Below are 19,932 nucleotides of genomic sequence, written 5' to 3'. Positions count from 1 at the left end.
TAGCGCCCAACTACCTCAGGAAACAAATAGGAAAAGGATTTCCAGAGACATTAAAGCCATAGAAAGGCAAGGTTAGGACTTGCACGCCATTTTCCCCTGAGGCAGATTCAGCACGCTGTTGGTCTGCTGCCGGCAGAAGCCTTCAAACAAAGGAAAACAGTTGAAGGAAGACACCCAGGTGACATTTTTTAAGAGTTCCAGTGTCCCCAGCCAGTGGCAACCAGTTTGAAGTTTCTCACCTGTCCAAAATGCTCTTCAGTGACTAAACTCCCTGACTTGACTTTCCCACAGTGAAGTGTGAAAACAAATTGCTGAGCCAAGGAAAACATTTCACATGGCCCTAGCCACAGTACATTCTAGTGGGATCTGAACAGAGTCAGACATCTGAAGAGAAGAGACTGTCATCAGTCGACCAGTAGGCCGTGGTGTGACTAAGGATGTACCCCCAAGAACTTAAGACAGGGAGGAGTTTGGGGCTCAGGCCATTTTCTGTAGATCTTCTGTCATCCCAACAGCTGGCAGCTGATGGGGTGTAGGGGTTAAAGTATGACCTTGGGGCACCAGCCTGACCCAGTTGGTAGAGCATGTAACTCTAGACCTCAGGGTCATGAGTTCAAACCCCACGTTGGGCATAGAGCTCACTTAATTTTTTTAAAAGATTTTTTTTTTGTGGGATGCCTGGGTGGCTCAATGGGTTAAGCCTCTACCTTCAGCCCAGGTTATGATCTCAGGGTCCTGGGCTCAAGCCCCATATCAGGCTCTCTGCTCAGCGCGGAGCCTGCCTCCTCCTCTCTGTGCCTGCCTCTCCGCCTACTTGTGATGTCTCTCTCAAATGAAAAAAAAATCTTAAAAAAAAAAATAAAAGATTTTGTTTGTTTGTTTGTCAGAGAGCACAAGTAGGGGACGTGGCAGGCAGAGGGAGAAGCAGGCTCCCCGCTGAGCAGGGAGCCCAATGCGGAATTCGATGCCAGACCCTGGGATCATGACCTGAGCTGAAGGCAGATGCTTAACTGAGCCACCCAGGTGTCCCTAGAGCTTACTTTAAAAAAAAAAAAAAAATGTTATGACATTCTTCCATGCATATGTCTGGAGAACATACATAACCTCATTCCCTCTCTCCCCATACAGGAAGCAGACACTGAGTATCCTACCCCGAGGCAGGGTAACACAGCAGTGAATGGATTTGGAGGCCAGACCTGAGTCTCTCATACAAGTGGCTTAGCCCCATAAATGGGGATATTAATGTTTCACAGGATGGTTATGAGGACCCAGTGACCATACGCTTGCAAAGCTGTTGCTGTCCAAGATGAGAGCCACTGGACACACAGGGCTATTTAAATTAATTCACTTCATTAAAATTTAGTTTCCAGGCCTCACCTGCCACATTTCAAATACTCGGCTGCTCCAGGTGACTAGTGGCTACGGTATGGGACAGTGCAGATATAGACTGTTTCCATCATCGTAACAGTTCTATTAGATAGCAGCAGAGAACATTCACGTGCAGTTCCCCAGAGCAGGAGGGCTCAATTACCAGACACTGTGACCATTGCCATGGCCGGAGGATGTGGTAAGGTCCTGCCAAAAGGAACAGTGGAAGTCGGGAAGACCACCAAACCCATGGCAATCCATGAGACTCTAAGATCAGAGCTGCAGAGTGGAAGCCCGTACTCCATCCAGCCTCCTCCTCCCCAGCCCTGGAAGTGGAGAGGTTATAGGACTTCTTAAGAGGCCAACAGTGGGTAAGCCCAGTATAGCTGTCCTTGGACTCAGTTTCCCCACTCCCACCACAGCCCTGTGGAATTTCTTCATGGCAAAGACAGGTGCACGTAAATATATTTCTAAAACTATGGTCCTGGGTCCTTAATCAGTTCAGTCCTTGGCCCTCATATTGAAGACCATGTCTTGGGACCTGTGCCAAAAGACTTGGCTAAAAGAGGACTAGCCGCCTGCCAGAGAATACATCATTGTTTATAAAGACAACGTCTCTCGAGAGCCTTAAAACTGCTCCCATCCTTTTATTTACATTTTTAACACTTACACAGCACTTGAGTCAGACACTTCACAAGATATTTAACTCAGTTCTCATAACAACTCTGTGAAGTAAGTTTTACTATCATTTTTTTTTAAGATTTTATTTATTTATCAGACAGAGATCACAAGTAGGCAGAGAGGCAGGCAGAGAGAGAGGAGGAAGCAGGCTACCCACGGAGCAGAGAGCCCGATGGGGGGCTCAATCCCAGGACCCTGAGGTCATGACCTGCGAAGACAGACACCCAAGGACTGAGCCACCCAGGCGCCCCATACCTGGTAGTTTTCTAATGACATAGTAACATGGGGAGGAGATGTGAAATGAAATATTGATGCAAAATTGTAAAAAAAAAATTGTATACATATATATACACACAGCATATATATATATATACACATGTTATATATATATATATATATATATATATATATATATACACACACACACACACATACATATATATATATGTTAGAAACTAGATAGAAATAGTTTAAAGAGAAACATGTCCGTTTGCCATTTGGGGAGGTAGGGTTGGCAACAGTATGCACTTTTTTTTCCTTTCTGCTTTATTATAATTTATATACTTTCCAATTTGCTTAGAAACATTCCTTTTCCAGGTAGCGAAGTTTTTTAAGAAAGGACATTTAAGAGCATAGCCCTATATGCATGATCATATTTCTTGAAAATTGGAAAAGGGCCCTGTGAACCAGGTGAAACAGGGACTTAAGGGAAAAACCGGAACAAGTCTATGGGACTGGAAGGCCCACAAGCCCTCAGCAGAGGGGAGAGAAAGGCACATTGTGGGTCATTTCATTCTTCCTGTTCAGAGTGGCCTACAGCCATAATTTGCTCCTATGAAAAGCCCCAGAGCTATCTTGACTGAGTAACAAAAATGGAAAAGCCTCGGGGACCCACCTGGCTGGAGCACACGGCCTTCATCTCCAGCCATGACGGCTCGTGGGGCCGCTCAGCTGGCCTCCTTTTGCCTTCTGTGCTACGCTCTTTCTTCCTTGTACACTTCTTTCTTTTTGGTTCTTATTTGGGAGAAATGACCTGAATGGGATTCCAGAGCCTCATTTCAGAACCGTGAAGACAAAACAGCATTCCAGGACCTTTGTGTTTGGTAAAACCCACTGCAGACTGATGAAATTGGTCAAACGATGTAAGAACATGTTCAGTCTTAACCCATTTTCCATTCCCCCTTGTGATAAAACAACTCGGATTTTGTTCCGATTCCTTTCTGAAACAGGGGTGTAGCATCTCCCATTTCCCCTGTGCCTGACATGAGGGGAACCATTTTATAGCCACCGGCCTGAGGAAATGCCCAGAGGGAGGGAGGGAGTGAAGGAAGGAGAAGGAGAATGGAGGTTTCAGATTGTTGGTTCTTAAGTCTGTGCACTTAAACCATGGTTCTACCTCAGTGGTTCTCAGGCCTGGATGCACATTAGAATCACCTGGGGGCCCAGACCAACTGGACGAGCATCTCTGGGGGTGGGACCTGGGCCCTGGCATTTTCCATATCTTCCCGGGCGATTCCACCATGCAGTCAGGTGGGAACCAGGGCCTAGCTGAGGTAAAAGAGAGAACAGCAGCTGAGTCAAGCCTGATTCATTTGCAACCAGGCAAGGTGACTCTTCCCCTCCTTATGTGACTTGTACCTAATATAATTGGCATAATGAAGTCTAATATCAGTAGAAGCTTGGGAAGTTTTTGTTTGTTTCAAGAAAAGTTATGTCACCAAACTTTTTCTTTTTCCCCACCTTATAAAAAAGCAACTGGGAGGGGCGCCTGGGTGGCTCAGTGGGTTAAAGCCTCTGCCTTCGGCTCAGGTCATGATCCCAGGGTCCTGGGATTGAGCCCCGCATCAGACTCTCTGCTCCGCAGAGACCCTGCTTCCTTCTCTCTCTCTGCCTGCCTCTCTGCCTACTTGTAATCTCTGTCTGTCAAATAAATAAATAAAATCTTAAAAAAAAAAAAAAAGCAACTGGGAATCCTCCCCACTGTTACAGATGATTGGGGAGGAGAAGGGGCCTCCCTCCACCCCTAGGCCCAAAACTCTAAATTGTGGCTCTCAACTTTGGCTGCCCAGTGGAATCATCTGGGAGCTTTAGAAACACTCATAACAGGCCTGACTCCCAGAGATAGTAACCTAGTTGGTCTAGGGTGTGGTCTGGACCTCAGGATTTTTTCAAGCTCCCCAGGCAATTCCAGTGGACAGCCAACGTGGATGTCACTAGGAAAACCTTCATGGTGGCTCTCAACTCTGGCTTCATCAGAATTCCTTTTGGCCTTTTCTTTAAAACACCTCTTTGCCAAGAGATTTTGATATTGGGTAAGGCCCAAGGATCTGGATCATGGGTTATTCTGCCTCCTAGCTGCAGCTGGGCTACTTGGGGCAAAGATCCACTATTCTCAGTGTTCACCAAGGCCATGATCTGGAGTCTCATCTGTTAGGCGGCAACCGTGTGCCTCGCTGGGAAGGTTTTTGTTCATTGGGCTCCCTAATTCAGGGAGACTGAGATGTGAGTATTTACAGCTGTGACACTGGGCAACAGAGACATTCTTGTTGACATGAAGACTTTCCCACCGGGCTAGGACCCCTGCCAGTTTTGAGGCCACAGTGGTTGTAAAGTGCCCAGCACACAAACGGGGAATGTTCCTCTGGAAGGAAGCATATGGAAAGTCAGCAGAAGGTGGTGACACAGCCCAGAGGGTTTTCTTTCTTACTGAGTTAAGATGGCACTGTTTGGAGGAACGGTGGCGGCTTGCCATGCCCACAGCAAGGATACCTCTTTACAGGGCAGTGAGCAATCCGTCTTTCTTCTTGCAGCGACGTTTGTGAGCTTGTCATGAAATCACTACCCCAGAGTGTCTTCCACACCAATCTGCATTACTCTAGAAAGGTAGCCTTCCTGGTTGAGATTGTTAGTTTTTAAACTCAGAAGTCCCCAGGCCCCCATTTCCTCATCTGTAAAGAAGGTAAACAGCTTCCCTGAGCTCACATGTGTCTGTGATTGTTGGAAATAAAAGAGATCAATTCATATGGGAGTTTGGCAATAAATGGTATGTACTGTAATTAGAGCTTGGGTGCCACTCTTTTGTTTAAATGGAATTTCTTGGAGTCCCCAGTGTTGATGGGTTAAGTCCATAAGATTCGCAGAACCAAGTGCCTGGGGAGATGCTAGAACACTCCTCTCCCAAGGCCTACAGGTCAGGGTAGGAACGCTTCAGAAATAGGAGTGCTTACCCTTCTATAGCCTAGACCTTTCACAAACAAGCACACGGACTCTCACCGCACTGCCCAGGAAGGAAGCAGCCCGGACACTGGGCTATACAAGAACCCAGACTCTGGGCTGAGCAGACCTGAGTGTGAATTTCTCTCTTCCCTAGCAGGGTGGCACAGGTCAATGACTTGATTTTTCTGGGCAAGGATTAAAAGGCAGAACATATCTCAAATGTACGGTAACCCTTAACAGAAAAGCAAGGGTCTGGATTCAAACTAAAAAATACCTTTAAGTAAAGCATATAACAAGCGGGCTATGGGATAAAGAGCCCCAGTGAAAGCCTCCCACTAAGCAGTGCTAAAGACAAGCCTGTGTGCTCTGGTATCCCAGGTGAATCCTTAAGCAACAATTTTTGCAGTATCTCCTGTGTGTCCTAAATCTTAAACTATACTGTACCTGTTCCTTTCACATTAAAATGATTAAATTTTTTTAAAGATTTTATTTATTTATTTATTTGACAGACAGAGATCACAAGCAGAGAGGCAGGCAGAGAGAGAGAGAGAAGGAAGCAGGCTCCCTGCTAAGCAAAGAGCCCAATGCGGGGCTCAATCCCAGGACCCTGGGATCATGACCTGAGCCGAAGGCAGAGGCCCACTGAACCACCCAGGCACCCCTAAAATGATTAAATTTTTGTTAACATTGAGCGAAACCTATGCTCCAGAAAAATACGCTGTGTTTATCCCGTGGCCCCAAGTTATCCCTCTGGCATCTGGGGTCTGGCGGCCCAGGAGCACAGGCTTAGGGCAACCACAAATGTAATGCCCCTGACACAGGAGCAGGCAACAGGGACCCTTTATCCCCTTTCCTTTCTCCTTGTTCTTCAAAGGCTTTTTAATCTAAATGTGAAGGTGACAGACTGGCTATTTCATCAAAAGGTAGACTCCTTTAAAAAAAAAAAAAAGTTTATCTAATCATTGCCGTGTCTTGGGGGAAAAAACAAGAACTTTAAATCCAGTGTGTGATGTTTGGTGCAAGGCTGCTCTGGGGGAAGTCCCTGTAGGAAGGAAGCTTCCCCACCTGAGAGGACAGTGATGATCAAACATTTTCTTTACAATAACAAAGTCATCCGGGCAGTGGGACCTGTGCATAAGCCAAGTGTCTTCTGTTGAGCAAACTCATATGCTTGGAGTGGGGAGAATGCCTGCATCAGAAAATGACCATCCCAGGGCGCCTGGGTGGCTCAGTGGGTTAAGCCTCTGCCTTCGGCTCAGGTCCTGATCCCAGGGTCCTGGGATCGAGCCCCGCATTGGGCTCTCTGCTCAGTGGGGAGCCTGCTTCCCTTCCTCTCTCTCTGCCTGCCTCTCTGCCTACTTGTGATCTCTCTCTGTCAAATAAATAAATAAAATCTTAAAAAAAAAAAAAAGAAAGAAAATGACCATCCCTTCCTTATGACTGGAACCAGTCCTGGGGAACATCCTACAAGAACCACTTGTGGTGGCCCAGGATGGTGGGGGGAGGAGGGGACTGTGAGCAGCATCAGCCTTCTGAGGGAAGAGGCTGTTAAGTGAAAGAGATTTTGGATATTAGTAATACCAGTAATATCACCTTGGTATAAGCAGTGACCTTCACAGGCCACAGGGCACATTCAAGGGCATGACCTCTTTAGTGCCCTTACTGATCTCCAGTAGAATGAGGCCAAGTGTCACTGGAAATGAGAAGCCAACTGGTGGCTTCCTAGGTCCTGCATTTACCAGAAGGTGGCACAGGCCCCTACCTCAGAAGGAACACTGTGTGCTGCGCTCCTCCCCCCAGGAAATGCTCGTAGAGCTAATTAAATTTGATGAAGATGATCGAAAAGCAGACCACAGCCTGTGTCTGGTTTGGTGTGTTTTCTTTCTCTTGTCATCAAATTCTGAATACATACACTTAGTTTTAAAATAACCTGGGTTTTTATGAACTGCCAAAAAGAACTTGGTGTCCTAAACACATGTGCTGCCTTCTTTGTCCCTAGCATGTTACCTAGTGCAGCTACAGTGAGGTGCTTCCTCACATCAACAAGCTGATTAGTGGCCCCTTGTCCTCCTACCAAGAGGTGACCACACGGGGAAGGAGAAGGGAGTTTTTGGACACCTTGGCCTTGAGTTGCAGAGGCTGGAGGCGCCCCTTGGGGCTTTCCCTACAGCTTTGGGCCCCTCTGGCCCAGCCTACCCTGGGGGGGGCGGCGGTGGGGGAACAAGAGCACTGTCAGAAGAACATGCTGACATTCCTTTCTTCCTCAGCTGCCATTCTGGGTACGTGGGTGCGCGGTGTGAGCATGCCGACCTCCTGGCCGTGGTGGCCGCCAGCCAGAAGAAGCAGGCCATTACCGCCTTGGTGGTGGTCTCCATCGTGGCCCTGGCTGTCCTCATCATCGCATGTGTGCTGATACAGTAAGTGTTTGCCACCCCTAAAGTCCGGGCCTCCTCCCCAAGCCATCAGTCCCATGGCCAGACGACACGGCCACCTGGGCATGGTTTATTGCTGTGATGTCTGACTGGTGTCAGCAGAGCCGAGAGGAATTTTGGTCATGGCCACCTGCGGTCAAGGGCACCCATCCTGGGAGGGTCCCCGGTGGGGTGTCTGCACGCTGTTGGAAGCTGGGGGGAAGCAAAGGTTCGTCTGCTCTCTGCCTGTTGTTGGGTTTGGAGCCTCCACAGTGATGATGGGGACTTACAGGCATTCCAGAGTGAACTAGAAGTAACTCCCAGCTTCCTGTGGTAAGCGGCAGAGGTGTTTCCTCCCTGCCAAAGGCACTTTGCAAATCCCGGGGCCATGTCGGAGGTCTCGGTTGCTCTTTGGACAGGCTGATGGCAGCCCTTCCCCTTTCTCCACTCCTCTGCCCTTTCTCGTCTTCCAGAACTCATCTTGCATCTTCCAGAAAGCCTTCCTGAGCCCTAGCCCAAGAGAGACCCTTTTCTTGGGCTTATTTGCTTGCCCGTAACTCCCAACTGGACTGCTCCACAGACAGAGACTTCCCTAGTGCTGCAGTCACAGCATCTGGGCAGATGTGGTCCCAGGAAATGTCTAGAGACCTCTAGTTCACAGAGCAGGCCCTCTGAGAATGTATACAGAATCAGTGATGCGTAAGGCATTCCCAGAAGAGCTAAAGGCTCCCAGTCAGCTGGGTGTAGATTCACTCAGGATGGAGACGGTGGGGGATGGGCCATTCTGGCGAGGGCTGGAGGAGGCCGCCATGTGTTAATGAAGGAGGCCAGACGGGAGCCCTCTGAGGCTGTCCGCAGTTTGGACAAATAATTAGGAGTCTCTGTCCTGTTTGGTTATTGGTTTGCCGCTGTTGAGGCAACATACACACCTCTGGCTCTGGCGACAAACTGATGTCCCATAGAGCCCCACCCTGTTGAGGAGAGCCAGCCCAAGCCAGCATTAAGGGGTGAGGGATGAGGTTGAACCGAGCTGGCCTTTCCAGCCCTACGTGCTCCACTCCCACCTGTCTTGGAAAAGGTGGTGGACAAGCAGCCCTGGTTCGGGCTGGAACATAGCCCAGGCTGTGCCATGCACAAGGGCAAGTTCTCGTGGTCGTCAGGCTGTATGTGCTCACCTGTCATGTCCACAGTCCTCTATTTCTGTGGCCAGGAGGATCCCAGAGCCTCAGGGTGCCCCTGTGAGCTTCTCCAGAGGGATTTAAAAGCTAATCTTGATGCCTGGATGGCCTCTCTCATTCCCAGGAAGGCAGCGAGTCTTACCTCCCCTCTGTCTTTTCCCAGTCCATCCTTGCTAGAGACCAGTCCAGAATCCCTGAGCCAGACACTAAGCCCTTACCCCAACCAGGCCGCCGGGTGCCTGCGCCTGGGGCCCTCTTGAGTTGGGGAGTTGGTTGGAACCAGCTTATCCTGTGCCAGAGGGACTTGGAGAACTTGGTCTCACTGCCCTGGAACGTTCCTTGCTAGGAAGTGGCCAGGATAAGCCCACTGCTAGCCGACTGCAAAAGACAATCTCTAGTGATGGATGGATCTGGAATCGGGTCCTCTAGATCGCTCCAGATCTGGGACTCTGCAGCTCTGCAGGGCGCCATGCAGAGGCAGACTGCTCTGGCCACCCGGGACAGAAGTGTGTTGGGCAGGAAGGTCTCAGGCTCCTTGGCTCTGCTGCCCAAAGGTTCGGGGGCCCTGGCGGCCTCCCCAGGATAGTGCCCAGAGAGAGGGGCTGGGGATCATGAAATGCCACCAGGCCCCAAGGGGGCAACACAGCAACAGGTTTGTTTTCTCTTTTGTTTCTGGGCCCGTGTCCACAAGGAGACCCTGCCCAGCCCCAGTGAAAATGCACGGATTAGGCACAGGTCAAGTTTAGAATGAGGAGAAACAAAGTCCTCGGTGATATTCCACGCAAAAGAGCTCTAAGTGTCTCCGCATCATCAGGGTCTTCCTCAGTGCTTTCTTCTGCCCTTCTTTTGGGTTCCCTGGTTCTCTCTTCATGCGAACTCTGCACGCTGTTCATTCCCATGCACAGAGTGGGGCAGGAGCACTCAGAACCCTGGGGCTCCAGGGCTCCGGGTAACACGCGTTCACCAAGAGGTTGGGTTTGCCACAGCTAGAGAATGGTAGTCCACGGAAAGTTTCAAAGCAGTGGCGGTTTGCGGCTCATTCTTTCATTCTTCCCACGGGTCTGTTCAGCCCATCCACGTTCCTTGCTTTGCTGCTGGCAAGGACCTGAGGGATGCTTCCCCAACAAACACACCCTCACAGCCCCACCAGCCCGCAGCGGCTGCCTTGTCCCAGCGCTGAGCGCCCTTCTGAGGGCTTCCCCACCTGCTGCGTTGCCCCGCAAGCCAGGAGCTGAGCTGTGCTCGCAGAGCCAGTCCTTGAGGGCCCAATAGGTGCCTTTGTTGCCAGCCAGCATCTGTCCCGAAAGCCACCACCCTGCAGGGTGCTCAGCCCCTGGCTATGTGCAGCTGGCCCTCTGGAGGCCACGGTGGGAAGGCTGCTGCAGATCCCAGAGCTACCTGGCGAGCTCTTCCCACAGCCGCTGCACTAGCTGGGCCCGCCTGCCCCAGGCTCCTGCCCAGCCTGTGTTCTCTCTCCGCAGCTGCTGCCAGGTCCGAAAACACTGTGAGTGGTGCCAGGCTCTCATCTGCCGGCACGAGAAGCCCAGCGCCCTGCTGAAGGGAAGGACTGCTTGCTGCCACTCCGAAACAGGTAAGGGGCTCTCGCGACGAGGGGCCTCTCTCCCTTGGGAGACACTAGTGGGTGGAGAGAAGACTACCACCTTCCCCAGGGCAGGGCAGACGTTCTTAGAGGCTGATGCAGGAAGAGGGAGAAAAGGAAGAGGATGTTTACCCGCCCCAAGTCAGGTTGAGTTTATTCTAAGGCATGTTTCACTCAGAAAGAAGCTCTTTTATCTTCATTGGTCTGCACGGCCTCTGACAAGTTGGTTGCCCTCTCTGAGCCTCCGTTTTGTTATTTAAAACTTGTGCAAATTGGGTGAATGCTGATGTAAAGGACCGAGCAGAGTGTATCACAAACTATAGACGCAACTGATCGTTCTCTTTCCCTTGAGCAAGTCCCTTCCCCTTTCCCATCAGTGAAATGAGGGATTTGGCCCACAGCTCTCAGACCACTGTTTAGCTCTGGGCTCCTGTGATCTTTAAGCTTACCATTGCTTCGTGAGTATTTTCACTGACATCCACGAAGAATACTGGGCATCTGGAAGCAGGACCAAACCTGCTTCTCAGGAGTCCTCTCCCGGGCATGACCAGCTCGGGGCTTATGGAGGCAAATGGCTCCTTTATCCAGACAAGCCCTGGAGAGTCACACATCAACAAGTTCTTCTGAAATGCTCTTGTGACCAGTCAAGCCCATCAAAAACCTGAAGTTCCTTTTCGGGAAGTAGTGGGACAGGAGACCATCACCGCAGGCTAAGAGCAAGGGTGACCTTCTCTAGTCAGCAGCTGCCATTCCAGAAGCTCACGGTTGCATGAAGAGAGTAGGAAGAAGGGCGGCTGGGAAGCTGGAGCACCGACATGTCCATTAAACCTCTTGGCGATCTGCCCTGGAAGGCACCCAAGGCCCAGGAGCACTTTATTTGTTCTCCAGGAGCCACAGTAATCGTTCGTGAGCGGTTCTTGTCAGCTAGGAGGCCCGCAGCTCTTGGGGATGCTAAGCCATTCATCCTTCTAACGGCCTTAAGAGGAGGAGGATTTGTGAGTGATGCGGGTAAACGGAGTCTGCCAAAGGTCTGCTTGGGTCCGACCCTCAGCCCACGGGGGAGCTAGGATGAGAACCAGAGCCTCTGAAGGAGGCTGCCTCCAAGGACCATCCACTGAGCTAAGGAAGTTTTTAGATTGTTGTTTGGCACCAATAGAAAAACAGTTTAAATCTTTTCAGAAAATGTATAGTAGGTTTTGTGCCATTTGTGCTCACCTCAGGAGAGCTGTTTAGGGTAGAGGAAGTTTCTTATTAACGTTCCTTCTCTGCCCGCATTTGGGAGGGCATTAGCTTTGAGCCACAGAGGGGTCCGGTCTTCCAGAGACGGCCACTGAGACGGAAGGCCGCTCCCGGAGATGACACGTACCTCTCCAGCTCCCAAGGAGCCACGGGAGGGAAAAGGGCAGGAGGATGTCCAGGCTGAGCTGGACTCTAGAGCTGCCTCCCGAGAGCCATAGAGAATGCCTCAGAGCCCCGCCCATTGAGGAACAAATGGGTCCAATCTTAGACGGCCTGAGGGGAAGCCCTTCTGCCACCAGAGTCCTGGACCAGCTCTCGAGCTGCCCGCCAGGCCACCCCTTCCAGGGGAGCTCTCCCCAGGCTGGGCGGACTGTCCTCACAGCACGCTGTATCCCCATTCTCTGCCGCCGTGACTCGCTTCACCTTCAGTCAGCCTTGCCTTTGGCCCCAGAAGCACAGTTTCAGAAGCTGCTGCCCCTGAGTTTGAACCAGAGGAATCCGGGCTTGGGCCTGTCTGCCCAAGAGAACCTGGTGACCTTGGCTGATGCATCTCCAAGTTTCTGTCCCGAGCTTGTTTTCCTAGCACAGCGGAGGGGCTGGCCCGCAGCACTTACCTTGTTTCTCCTTCCTTCCAGTGGTCTGAAGAGCCCAGAGGGAGTTTGGCCAGATAGACTGTGGCAGCCTGAGGGGGAAAGGACTTCTTCAGGACCAGCTGGCTTCCCACTCTGCCAGCAATCACCTGTGCAGCCTTTTTGTCTTTTGTGGGCCTTTCTTCACAACTCTGTCAAGAACTCTGTCTGCTTGGGGTTATTTGGTGTGACCTAGAGAAGAAATCAGTGGATCACGGTTTCAAGACTGGTCAAAAAAGAATTGCAAAGGGGTGGACTTCCTGTTGACCTAGCTAAGGTGTGTGCGTCTGCCGGCCTCGGAGCCCAGGGACGTGCTGTCGTCTTCTGCCAGTCACCGAGGCCAGGCTGTGTTTCTTTTCCATGGGCCCATCTCCCCACAACAGTATCCATCCTCCCCAACCCCAGAGATTGCTGTCGTTGAGTTTTTTCTCATCCGTTTATTGGAGAGGAAGGTGGAAAAACGGTAACTATTGGTTACGGGAAGATGCCAAACGTGAGAGGAGCCGTGTATGTCCTCTGCCCACGAGCCCCTCAGCCAAGCCCAACATCTTCCACAGATACACGACGCCGAGGACCTTCCCAAGTCGTCGGCAGCCTCGGAGATCATTTCTTATTTATGAGATGGATGATGGTTTCATTTTTAATCTCTTAAGTCGATGTAAAAAGCATAAAACCTTTTCAGACTTCTACACGAATGATGTATGTAATGCTGGCTGAAAAGTTAGCTGACTGATTACAACCGTCTGGCCCCTTTGGGACAGCTAAGGCTTGGGAAGAGCCACCCGGGGGTGCAGAGTTGGAAACAGAGGAGGAGTTGCTGATGAGAGCGAAGACTGGGGCTCACAGGTCTTGCATTTAAGGCACAAGCAAGGAAAGGCCCCCAGATACATTCCAGGAGAAAAGCTGGCCAGTCCAGCAGCAAAGATTTGTAGCTTTGTGGGGAGAGAGGAAGAGAGTGCCTGTGTGTGCATCTCCTCGGGACGAACACAGGACTACCCAGCTCCACGATTAGACGGATTAACTTCCTAGTGTTCCCTCCATATGTTTAGAAATAGAGCGCAAGCGGAGAGCCACAGGCCTTTGGGGCCACATCCACGAAAATGGAGCTGGTCATTTACTTTCCATGTTGTTGTTTGGTTGATTTATGGATTTATTTTTAAAAGGAGAAATTTAACCTTCCTATTTATTTTCTAGCATTAGGAAAAATGTCCCCGTAGTTTTTTTTTTCTCTTTTCCATTCAGGATGCTGGTTTTATTAACAAAAACTCTAAGAAGTCACCTCTACCAGGGTGGGTCTTGCTTTCCCCTTAAAGAAGGAGAAATGTTTTCATGGGCCTGTGGGTGTGTTCTGACCCACTGGGCTTGCCTATGGGAAACACTGGTTCCCTCCAGCTAAACAGCAGAGAGCTCATCCCTAGAAATTTTCATTAAAAACTGTAAACAGAATAACAGTGAAATAGTACGTGAAGTCCTTATGTAAGGGAACTCTTTATTCACTAATATTTGAAAAATGAAAGATCTCTACTTATTAGTGTGTCTGGCCCCACCCGTCACAAAAGAGACCTTTAAAATATATCAAGTTGGCTTAAGACTTCTGCCAGATTATTTTGTCCTCCCCTAACTCTTCTTCCCCAATCTGTCCATTTCGATGAATTTATTTGTTACAAGTGAGACCATTATGTGACCCGTGTCTTAGCTCTGGCACTCGGATGGCGTGACGGAATGAAGCGGTGAGGGCAGAAACGGGCTCGGCTCACCTGCTGGCCCTCTAATGAGGCATTCGACCCAGCTTCCAGGCTTTAGCTTTCTTTCTCCCGCCCGTCCTCCATCCGAGGGTAGGCAGACAGAGACCCACTTGTAGCATCTTGCTCAGAGACCGGTCCCACTGACACAGGTTTGCAGAGCCCCCAATTTTCACTCCTTTCTCTCACCAGACGCTCCAGAAAGTCTGAGAGCCTGGCGAGAGAGACCAGTGGCATAGTGTGTCTTTAACTTCAGGTCACATTTTGACTCTAGGACGATCTTTCCTCAGTCTTTTAGAGACTCTTTGAGGTCTGATTGCCTTTAGAGAATAGGAACCCATGTGAGATATTTTGTGGGGCTTTCGTCACCTGAGGGAGGACAGGACCCATGCTCGGTCTCCAGGAGTCCGAGAGCCTTTGTGGAGGTGTGAGAAGAGAGGGATGAGAGCCTTCTCGGTTCCCTGCAGGGACTTCACAGTACCTGTGAATGCTCTGGTCCTCGGCGCCCCTTTCCTCGCGCCCATGCAATCATTCCGTGAACCGTGCGGGGAACGAGCAGCGTGCCTCCCTGTCCGTGGCTCCTGAGGCAGTTCTCGGCAAACCAGCAGGTCTGAAAAGAGTTGGAAACAGGCTGGGTGAAGGCAGGCCTGGATGGACCTTTGTCCGTGCCCAGGAGAGGAGAACCTTGCTTCTTTGTGGTTTCTCTTTAAAAATCAAATGACCAGGGGCACCTGGGTGGCTCAGTTGGTTAAGCAACTGCCCTCGGCTCAGGTCATGATCCTGGAGTCCCAGGATCAAGTCCCACATCAGGCCCTCTGCTCATCAGGGAGCCAGCTTCTCCCTCTGCCCCTCACCCCTTTCATGCTCATGCTCTCTCTCTCTCTCTCTCTCTCTCTCAAATAAATAAAATCTTAAAAAAAAAACAAAAATCAAATGACCAGCAGGCATTGGATTCCTGGGCCATTTCGTGGTATTGGTACATTTTGAGCTAGCTGTAAAAATGTCCCCTTTTGAGGTTAAAAATGCATCTTCAAATCCATCTTAATGGGTTCCCTGTGTTTCCTTGGCCTCGAGAAAGCTGAGGATATGACTAGGGATTCCTTCCTGAGGCCTTTCCTGGTCCGCAGCCACACGCCTGGGAGTGGGAAGCAAAGCAGCTTCCGGTGTCCATCTCAGGAGAAGCAAAAAGCCCCCATTAAAAAAAAGAAGAGGGGGTGCTTGCAAATATTTTATGGAGCCTAGATTCTCCCGCTGCTCTGCAGACTGTGATATGTCTAAGCATACCGGCCAGAAACCTTTTCTTCTAGATGGAAAGGATAGACAGCAGTCCACGCTGATTTGGAAGATGGTTCCGACACACCTGAAATCAAGCAAGATCTGAGCTTGGCCGTTGTGTTCCCGCAGAGGAGGCGGGCACAGCGTCTCAGAGTCTATTTTCCTAAGAAGCGAGGAGGTGGGATTGACACCTCAGCCACCCATGCATCGGGGACGTAAGAGGAGGTGTGGTTCTAGAGCTTCCCGGGAATCTGTGCTCCGCAGGTGGAGAAGAAGGCGCCTCTTCAGCCCCATCTTCCAGGGCTGGGTTGTCTCACCGTGCCTGGAGTCGCTTCTCTAGGCAATATTGGCAGAAACAGATCGATAAGGTTCCAGCACTACTCAGGAGACCCTGCCAGCCCTGTAGGGTCTGGGCTTTGGTTTCTCCCAACCTGCTCGGCCAAGAAAGGAGGGAGGATTCAAAAGCCCAGCACCCAAGGGGACATCACAGAAGGAAGACGAACCCATACGTTTGTTCTCAGTGTGGGAACATGAGACCTGTCCTCTCCAGCCGCTGATTTTACCAGGCTCTCGGAAAGATCTAGTGGTGAACAACACACAGTACTGAAAAGCAGCCCCTCTTCCTAGGGTAGTAACTTACTGAAGTATTCAACTTTCCATTATCTTTATGATAACAAACCTGAGGCTTTTTTTTTTTTTTTTTAGAACTTGTTACTCTGACTTCTGTATATGTTGCACTGAAAAGGTTAATATTTAATGTTTTAATTTATTTTGTGTGATAAGTTAATTTTGATTTCTGTAATGTGTTAATGTGATTAGCAGTTCTTTTCCTTAATATCAGAATTATACTTATTTAAAGAGTAGTGAGCAATATAAAATGCGGTTCTGTTTTTTTCAGTCATGTGCATTATTGTCCAGTTGTACCATACCTTGTTTGGAAGGATGAAGGAATGAACTCTTTTTTTTTTCCCCCTAAATCAAGACTGGAGCTTTTCTTTCATGAGAGTGGCATGTTACTGAAAAGCAAGTTAAGAATTTTCTCCACACATGCGAGTGATGAGGAAAAATTAGATGCTCTTTCACAAAATGTGGGAATCCTCAAATTCACCAGAGTTGATCCCTGTCTGCTTGAAGAAACCAAACCCTCCACAAAGTTCCCAATATATTAGCCTTTCTTCCGCTAGGTGTCTGACAATATGCTAAATGATACAGACGAAAATATAAAACACACAGTCCCCCCCACCCCGAAGGAACTGAGATCTGGCTGAGAGACTGACATGCAAAAACTAATTCTGGACCAGTTGCAGACAACACGCAAAGGAAGCCTGAATTATAAGGTAGAGAGCACGTGTGCATAGCTGTGGTTCTCCAGGTGTGCTCCCCAGACCAACAGCCCCGTCTCAGGAATTCAAATTTTCAGGCCCCTCACCCAGACTATTAAACTCCAGAGGTGTCCCACGCCCCCTCCACCTTCTAGGTGCTTCCAATACATGCTCAAGTCAGAGAACCACTGTACTCTAGGACTCAGCGAAAGACACGTTAGTTGGGGGGGTGGGGCGCAGCTTTTAGGAAAAGCTTTATAGAGGCTTCGTGGAGGAAGTGAAACACTGCAGTTTGCCCCTTAGGTGTTCAGAGTTAATGGACATCAGGATGTATAGTCATGACTTAAGGCCTGCATTTATTTGGAATTTCTCTGCTTAGCCTAGTGGAAAAGAAAAAACAGACCTGTCCACCCCCACCCCATCACACCCCACCCTCAGTCACTCACCCCACTCCCTGCTGCCCAGTTTCTCACTGTAGGGAACTTTCTACAGCTGTCAGCCCAGTTCTTACAAGCCTTGCTGCCCTTGAATCCCCATGGCTAAGCCCCCTGCCCTTCTAACCCATGTGCGGACCTCACGAGTGTGACCTAGGAGAAGCTCATGCAGATGCAGCAGAGAGCAAAATAGTGGCAGAACAGCATGAGCTCTTGGTCTTAGGGGATGCTCAGCTTCCAGAGCAGGGGCAAGCCCGTAGAACCTGTTGTCCAAGCTCCAGAGGGCTTGGCATCTACCTGACCTGCAGGAAGATGAAAACCTAGGCAATTCCTTGTCCCAAGTGCACTGGCCTGGCAGCTGTCCCCCAACAGAGCCTTTACCCACCTCTTGGGAGAAGAAGGGAGAGACCTGCTCCCCGTACTTGGTGTTCTCTCCTGCCCCTTGGCCCTATTCCTTCTCCAGGGACCTCTCCAGGCCTCGTTTCTAGCCCATGGGATTTTTTTCTTGTCCTGTTCCTTCTCCTCCCTGAGTTCCAAGCCCTCCTGCCAGGCCCCCCTCTGCCAGAGCCAGTATCAGGTGGCTGCGTCTGGATCTAGCCAGGTGCCCGGGGTGTTGCGAGCAGGCCGCTCCCCAGGAAAAAGCGCCGATGAACTTTGAGTCAAGCCAGACCAATCTCCCCTCGTTTGTCCAGGCAACTTGTGGTTGCCAGCTTGATTCCATGATCTGGACAGACGGGGCTCGTCTTGTTGGACGCTGTTGGCCCGAATTTCACACCCCAATTCTACCTGGTCCCAGCATTGCCCTGCCTCCTGCCTCTCCCCGTTTTGGGGGTGTGTGTGACCTCACCTTGCTTCCTGCCAACTCTGAGCTCTTTACCCAGCAGCCTCCCGGAGTTCCAGCACCAGCATTCCCTCCTCCGTCTTCTAAAACTCCCTTTTCCACATTTGCTCTCTGCACTTGCTACTTGGGCAGGCCCTGAGGTTTCTGTCCCAGCCTTCCACCTTCAAAGACAGCGATGTGTCTGTGGACTTGCAACCTGGGGCTAGCAACGCCTTTTCCACCAAGCCGGTATCTCCCACCCTAGATCAGTCAAACTGTAGAATCCGTCGTCGGGGTGGCACTTGGCATCTGTTCAAAATCTCTCCTGGAGATTCTGATCCAGTCCCTACTGCCTTCTTTTTTTTTTTTTTTTTACTCATTCATTTTTTTTTAAATTTCTTTTCAGCGTAACAGAATTCATTGTTTTTGCACCACACCCAGTGCTCCATGCAATCCGTGCCCTCCTTAATACCCACCACCTGGTTCCCCCAACCTCCCACCCCCGCCCCTTCAAAACCCTCAGGTTGTTTTTCAGAGTCCATAGTCTCTCATGGTTCACCTCCCCTTCCAATTTCCCTCAACTCCCTTCTCTCCATCCCCCCATGTCCTCCATGTTATTTGTTATGCTCCACAAATAAGTGAAACCATATGATAATTGACTCTCTCTGCTTGACATATTTCACTCAGCATAATCTCTTCCAGTCCCATCCATGTTGCTACGAAAGTTGGGTATTCATCCTTTCTGATGGAGACATAATACTCCATAGTGTATATGGCCCTACTGCCTTCTAAACACACTACGCCCCAGGGAGCGGACAGCACAGGTGAGGTCTGATGTCTGGAGCTGCCAGCGCCTGGTCCCCACCCGGGGCATCCCCCACTCCCGCCCCCAGCCATGCTTCCGTATCCCATATATCCAGAAGGTGGGAGCCCCTGGGAAGCATGGCGTCTTGGACCTCCTTTCAGCCGGGATCATCTAGGACAGAGAAGTGAGAAAACTCCTATGGGAACCGGAGCCTGTAAGGAGGACCATGTGACTAGTACTTGCCCAAGTGGGCAATGGCTTTTCAGGAACCAAATTTTGCAACTGGGAATGAAAATATGGTGACATTTATGCTGGAAGGGAAACAGGAGAGAGAGAAGAGAAAAGCAAAAATTTAAAAAAAAAAAAAAAAAAGGCAGCCTCTCTCCAGGGATGTTTACTCCAATGGAAACTTCAGGCCCTGATGGGCAGCTGCACAGGTGCCTTAGGACCGCAGGCTGCCCTGTGCCACGAAGTCCTCCAGGGCAAGTCCCCGTCCTGCAGGGGAGCCCCTCCCAGGAGGTCAGGGGAGTGGAGTTGAGAGCAGGACAAAGGAACAGCTCCACTACCTGGAGCTGGGCTGCCCTGCATGTTCCAGAAAGGGAATCCTCAGGTCTGGAAATGTGACCTCCCCTAAGGGCTGTGCTGGGAGGAGCCAGCGTCTTTTAAACCCTCTCCCATCAGAACAGAGGAAGTGGCATGACTCTCCCACCTGCCTTTGGTCTCAAAGGAAACCCCTGCAACAGAGAGAACCAGAGTGCAAGGGTCCCGGACCCCTATGGTGGAAGGAGGCCCTGGGAGCGAAGACCCGGGCTGGTTGCAGGCCTGCTTCTTGCTGGCTGTGCGACCCTGGGGTGTTCCTGAGCCCCCAGTGCCGATCTGTCTCGCTCCTGCCTCTCTAGCTAAGGAAGCTATTGAGATGAAGTTTACAGATTCCCACTTGCTCAGCCCGATTTTTAGAATAAAAAAAAATCTAGTGTGATCCTAAATGCCACTAATATATCATCCAGTTCAAAGGGGACTCTGCTCTCTGATCATCTGCTGACCTTCAGTTCAAGGTAGAAGAAGGCATGGGGAGAGGGACACGTCATGAGAAATATTTCCAGAGACCCACTGGCAAATGGGGCCCCGATTAGAGGGTAGTGCTCCCGGTTTTGGTGAAGGACCCAGAGGAGTGAGGAACCTGCCCTTAGACATAGAATGTTGTGCAGTGTG

At 50.3% G+C, this 19,932-nt stretch overlaps 1 protein-coding gene across 1 annotated transcript in view; it reads left to right on the top strand.

The window, feature by feature from the left end:
* Positions 1–14,961, top strand: part of TGFA (transforming growth factor alpha) — a gene marked incomplete at its 5' end in the record, with an annotated part of 68,404 nt that extends 53,443 nt beyond the window's left edge. The window contains 3 exons of the mRNA XM_080813637.1: positions 7,533–7,682; positions 10,336–10,445; positions 12,329–14,961. Coding sequence (XP_080669763.1) covers positions 7,533–7,682; positions 10,336–10,445; positions 12,329–12,336 — 268 coding nt within the window. The 3' untranslated portion in view covers positions 12,337–14,961. The remainder of the gene's footprint in view (positions 1–7,532; positions 7,683–10,335; positions 10,446–12,328) is intronic.
* Between the last annotated feature and the right edge of the window lie 4,971 nt (positions 14,962–19,932).

Source organism: Martes martes (assembly GCF_963455335.1).
Source record: "Martes martes genome assembly, chromosome: 9".
Classification (NCBI taxonomy): Eukaryota; Metazoa; Chordata; class Mammalia; order Carnivora; family Mustelidae; genus Martes; species Martes martes.
The sequence above is the reverse complement of the archived record's forward strand: the minus strand, read 5'-3'. Positions and strand labels throughout refer to the sequence as shown.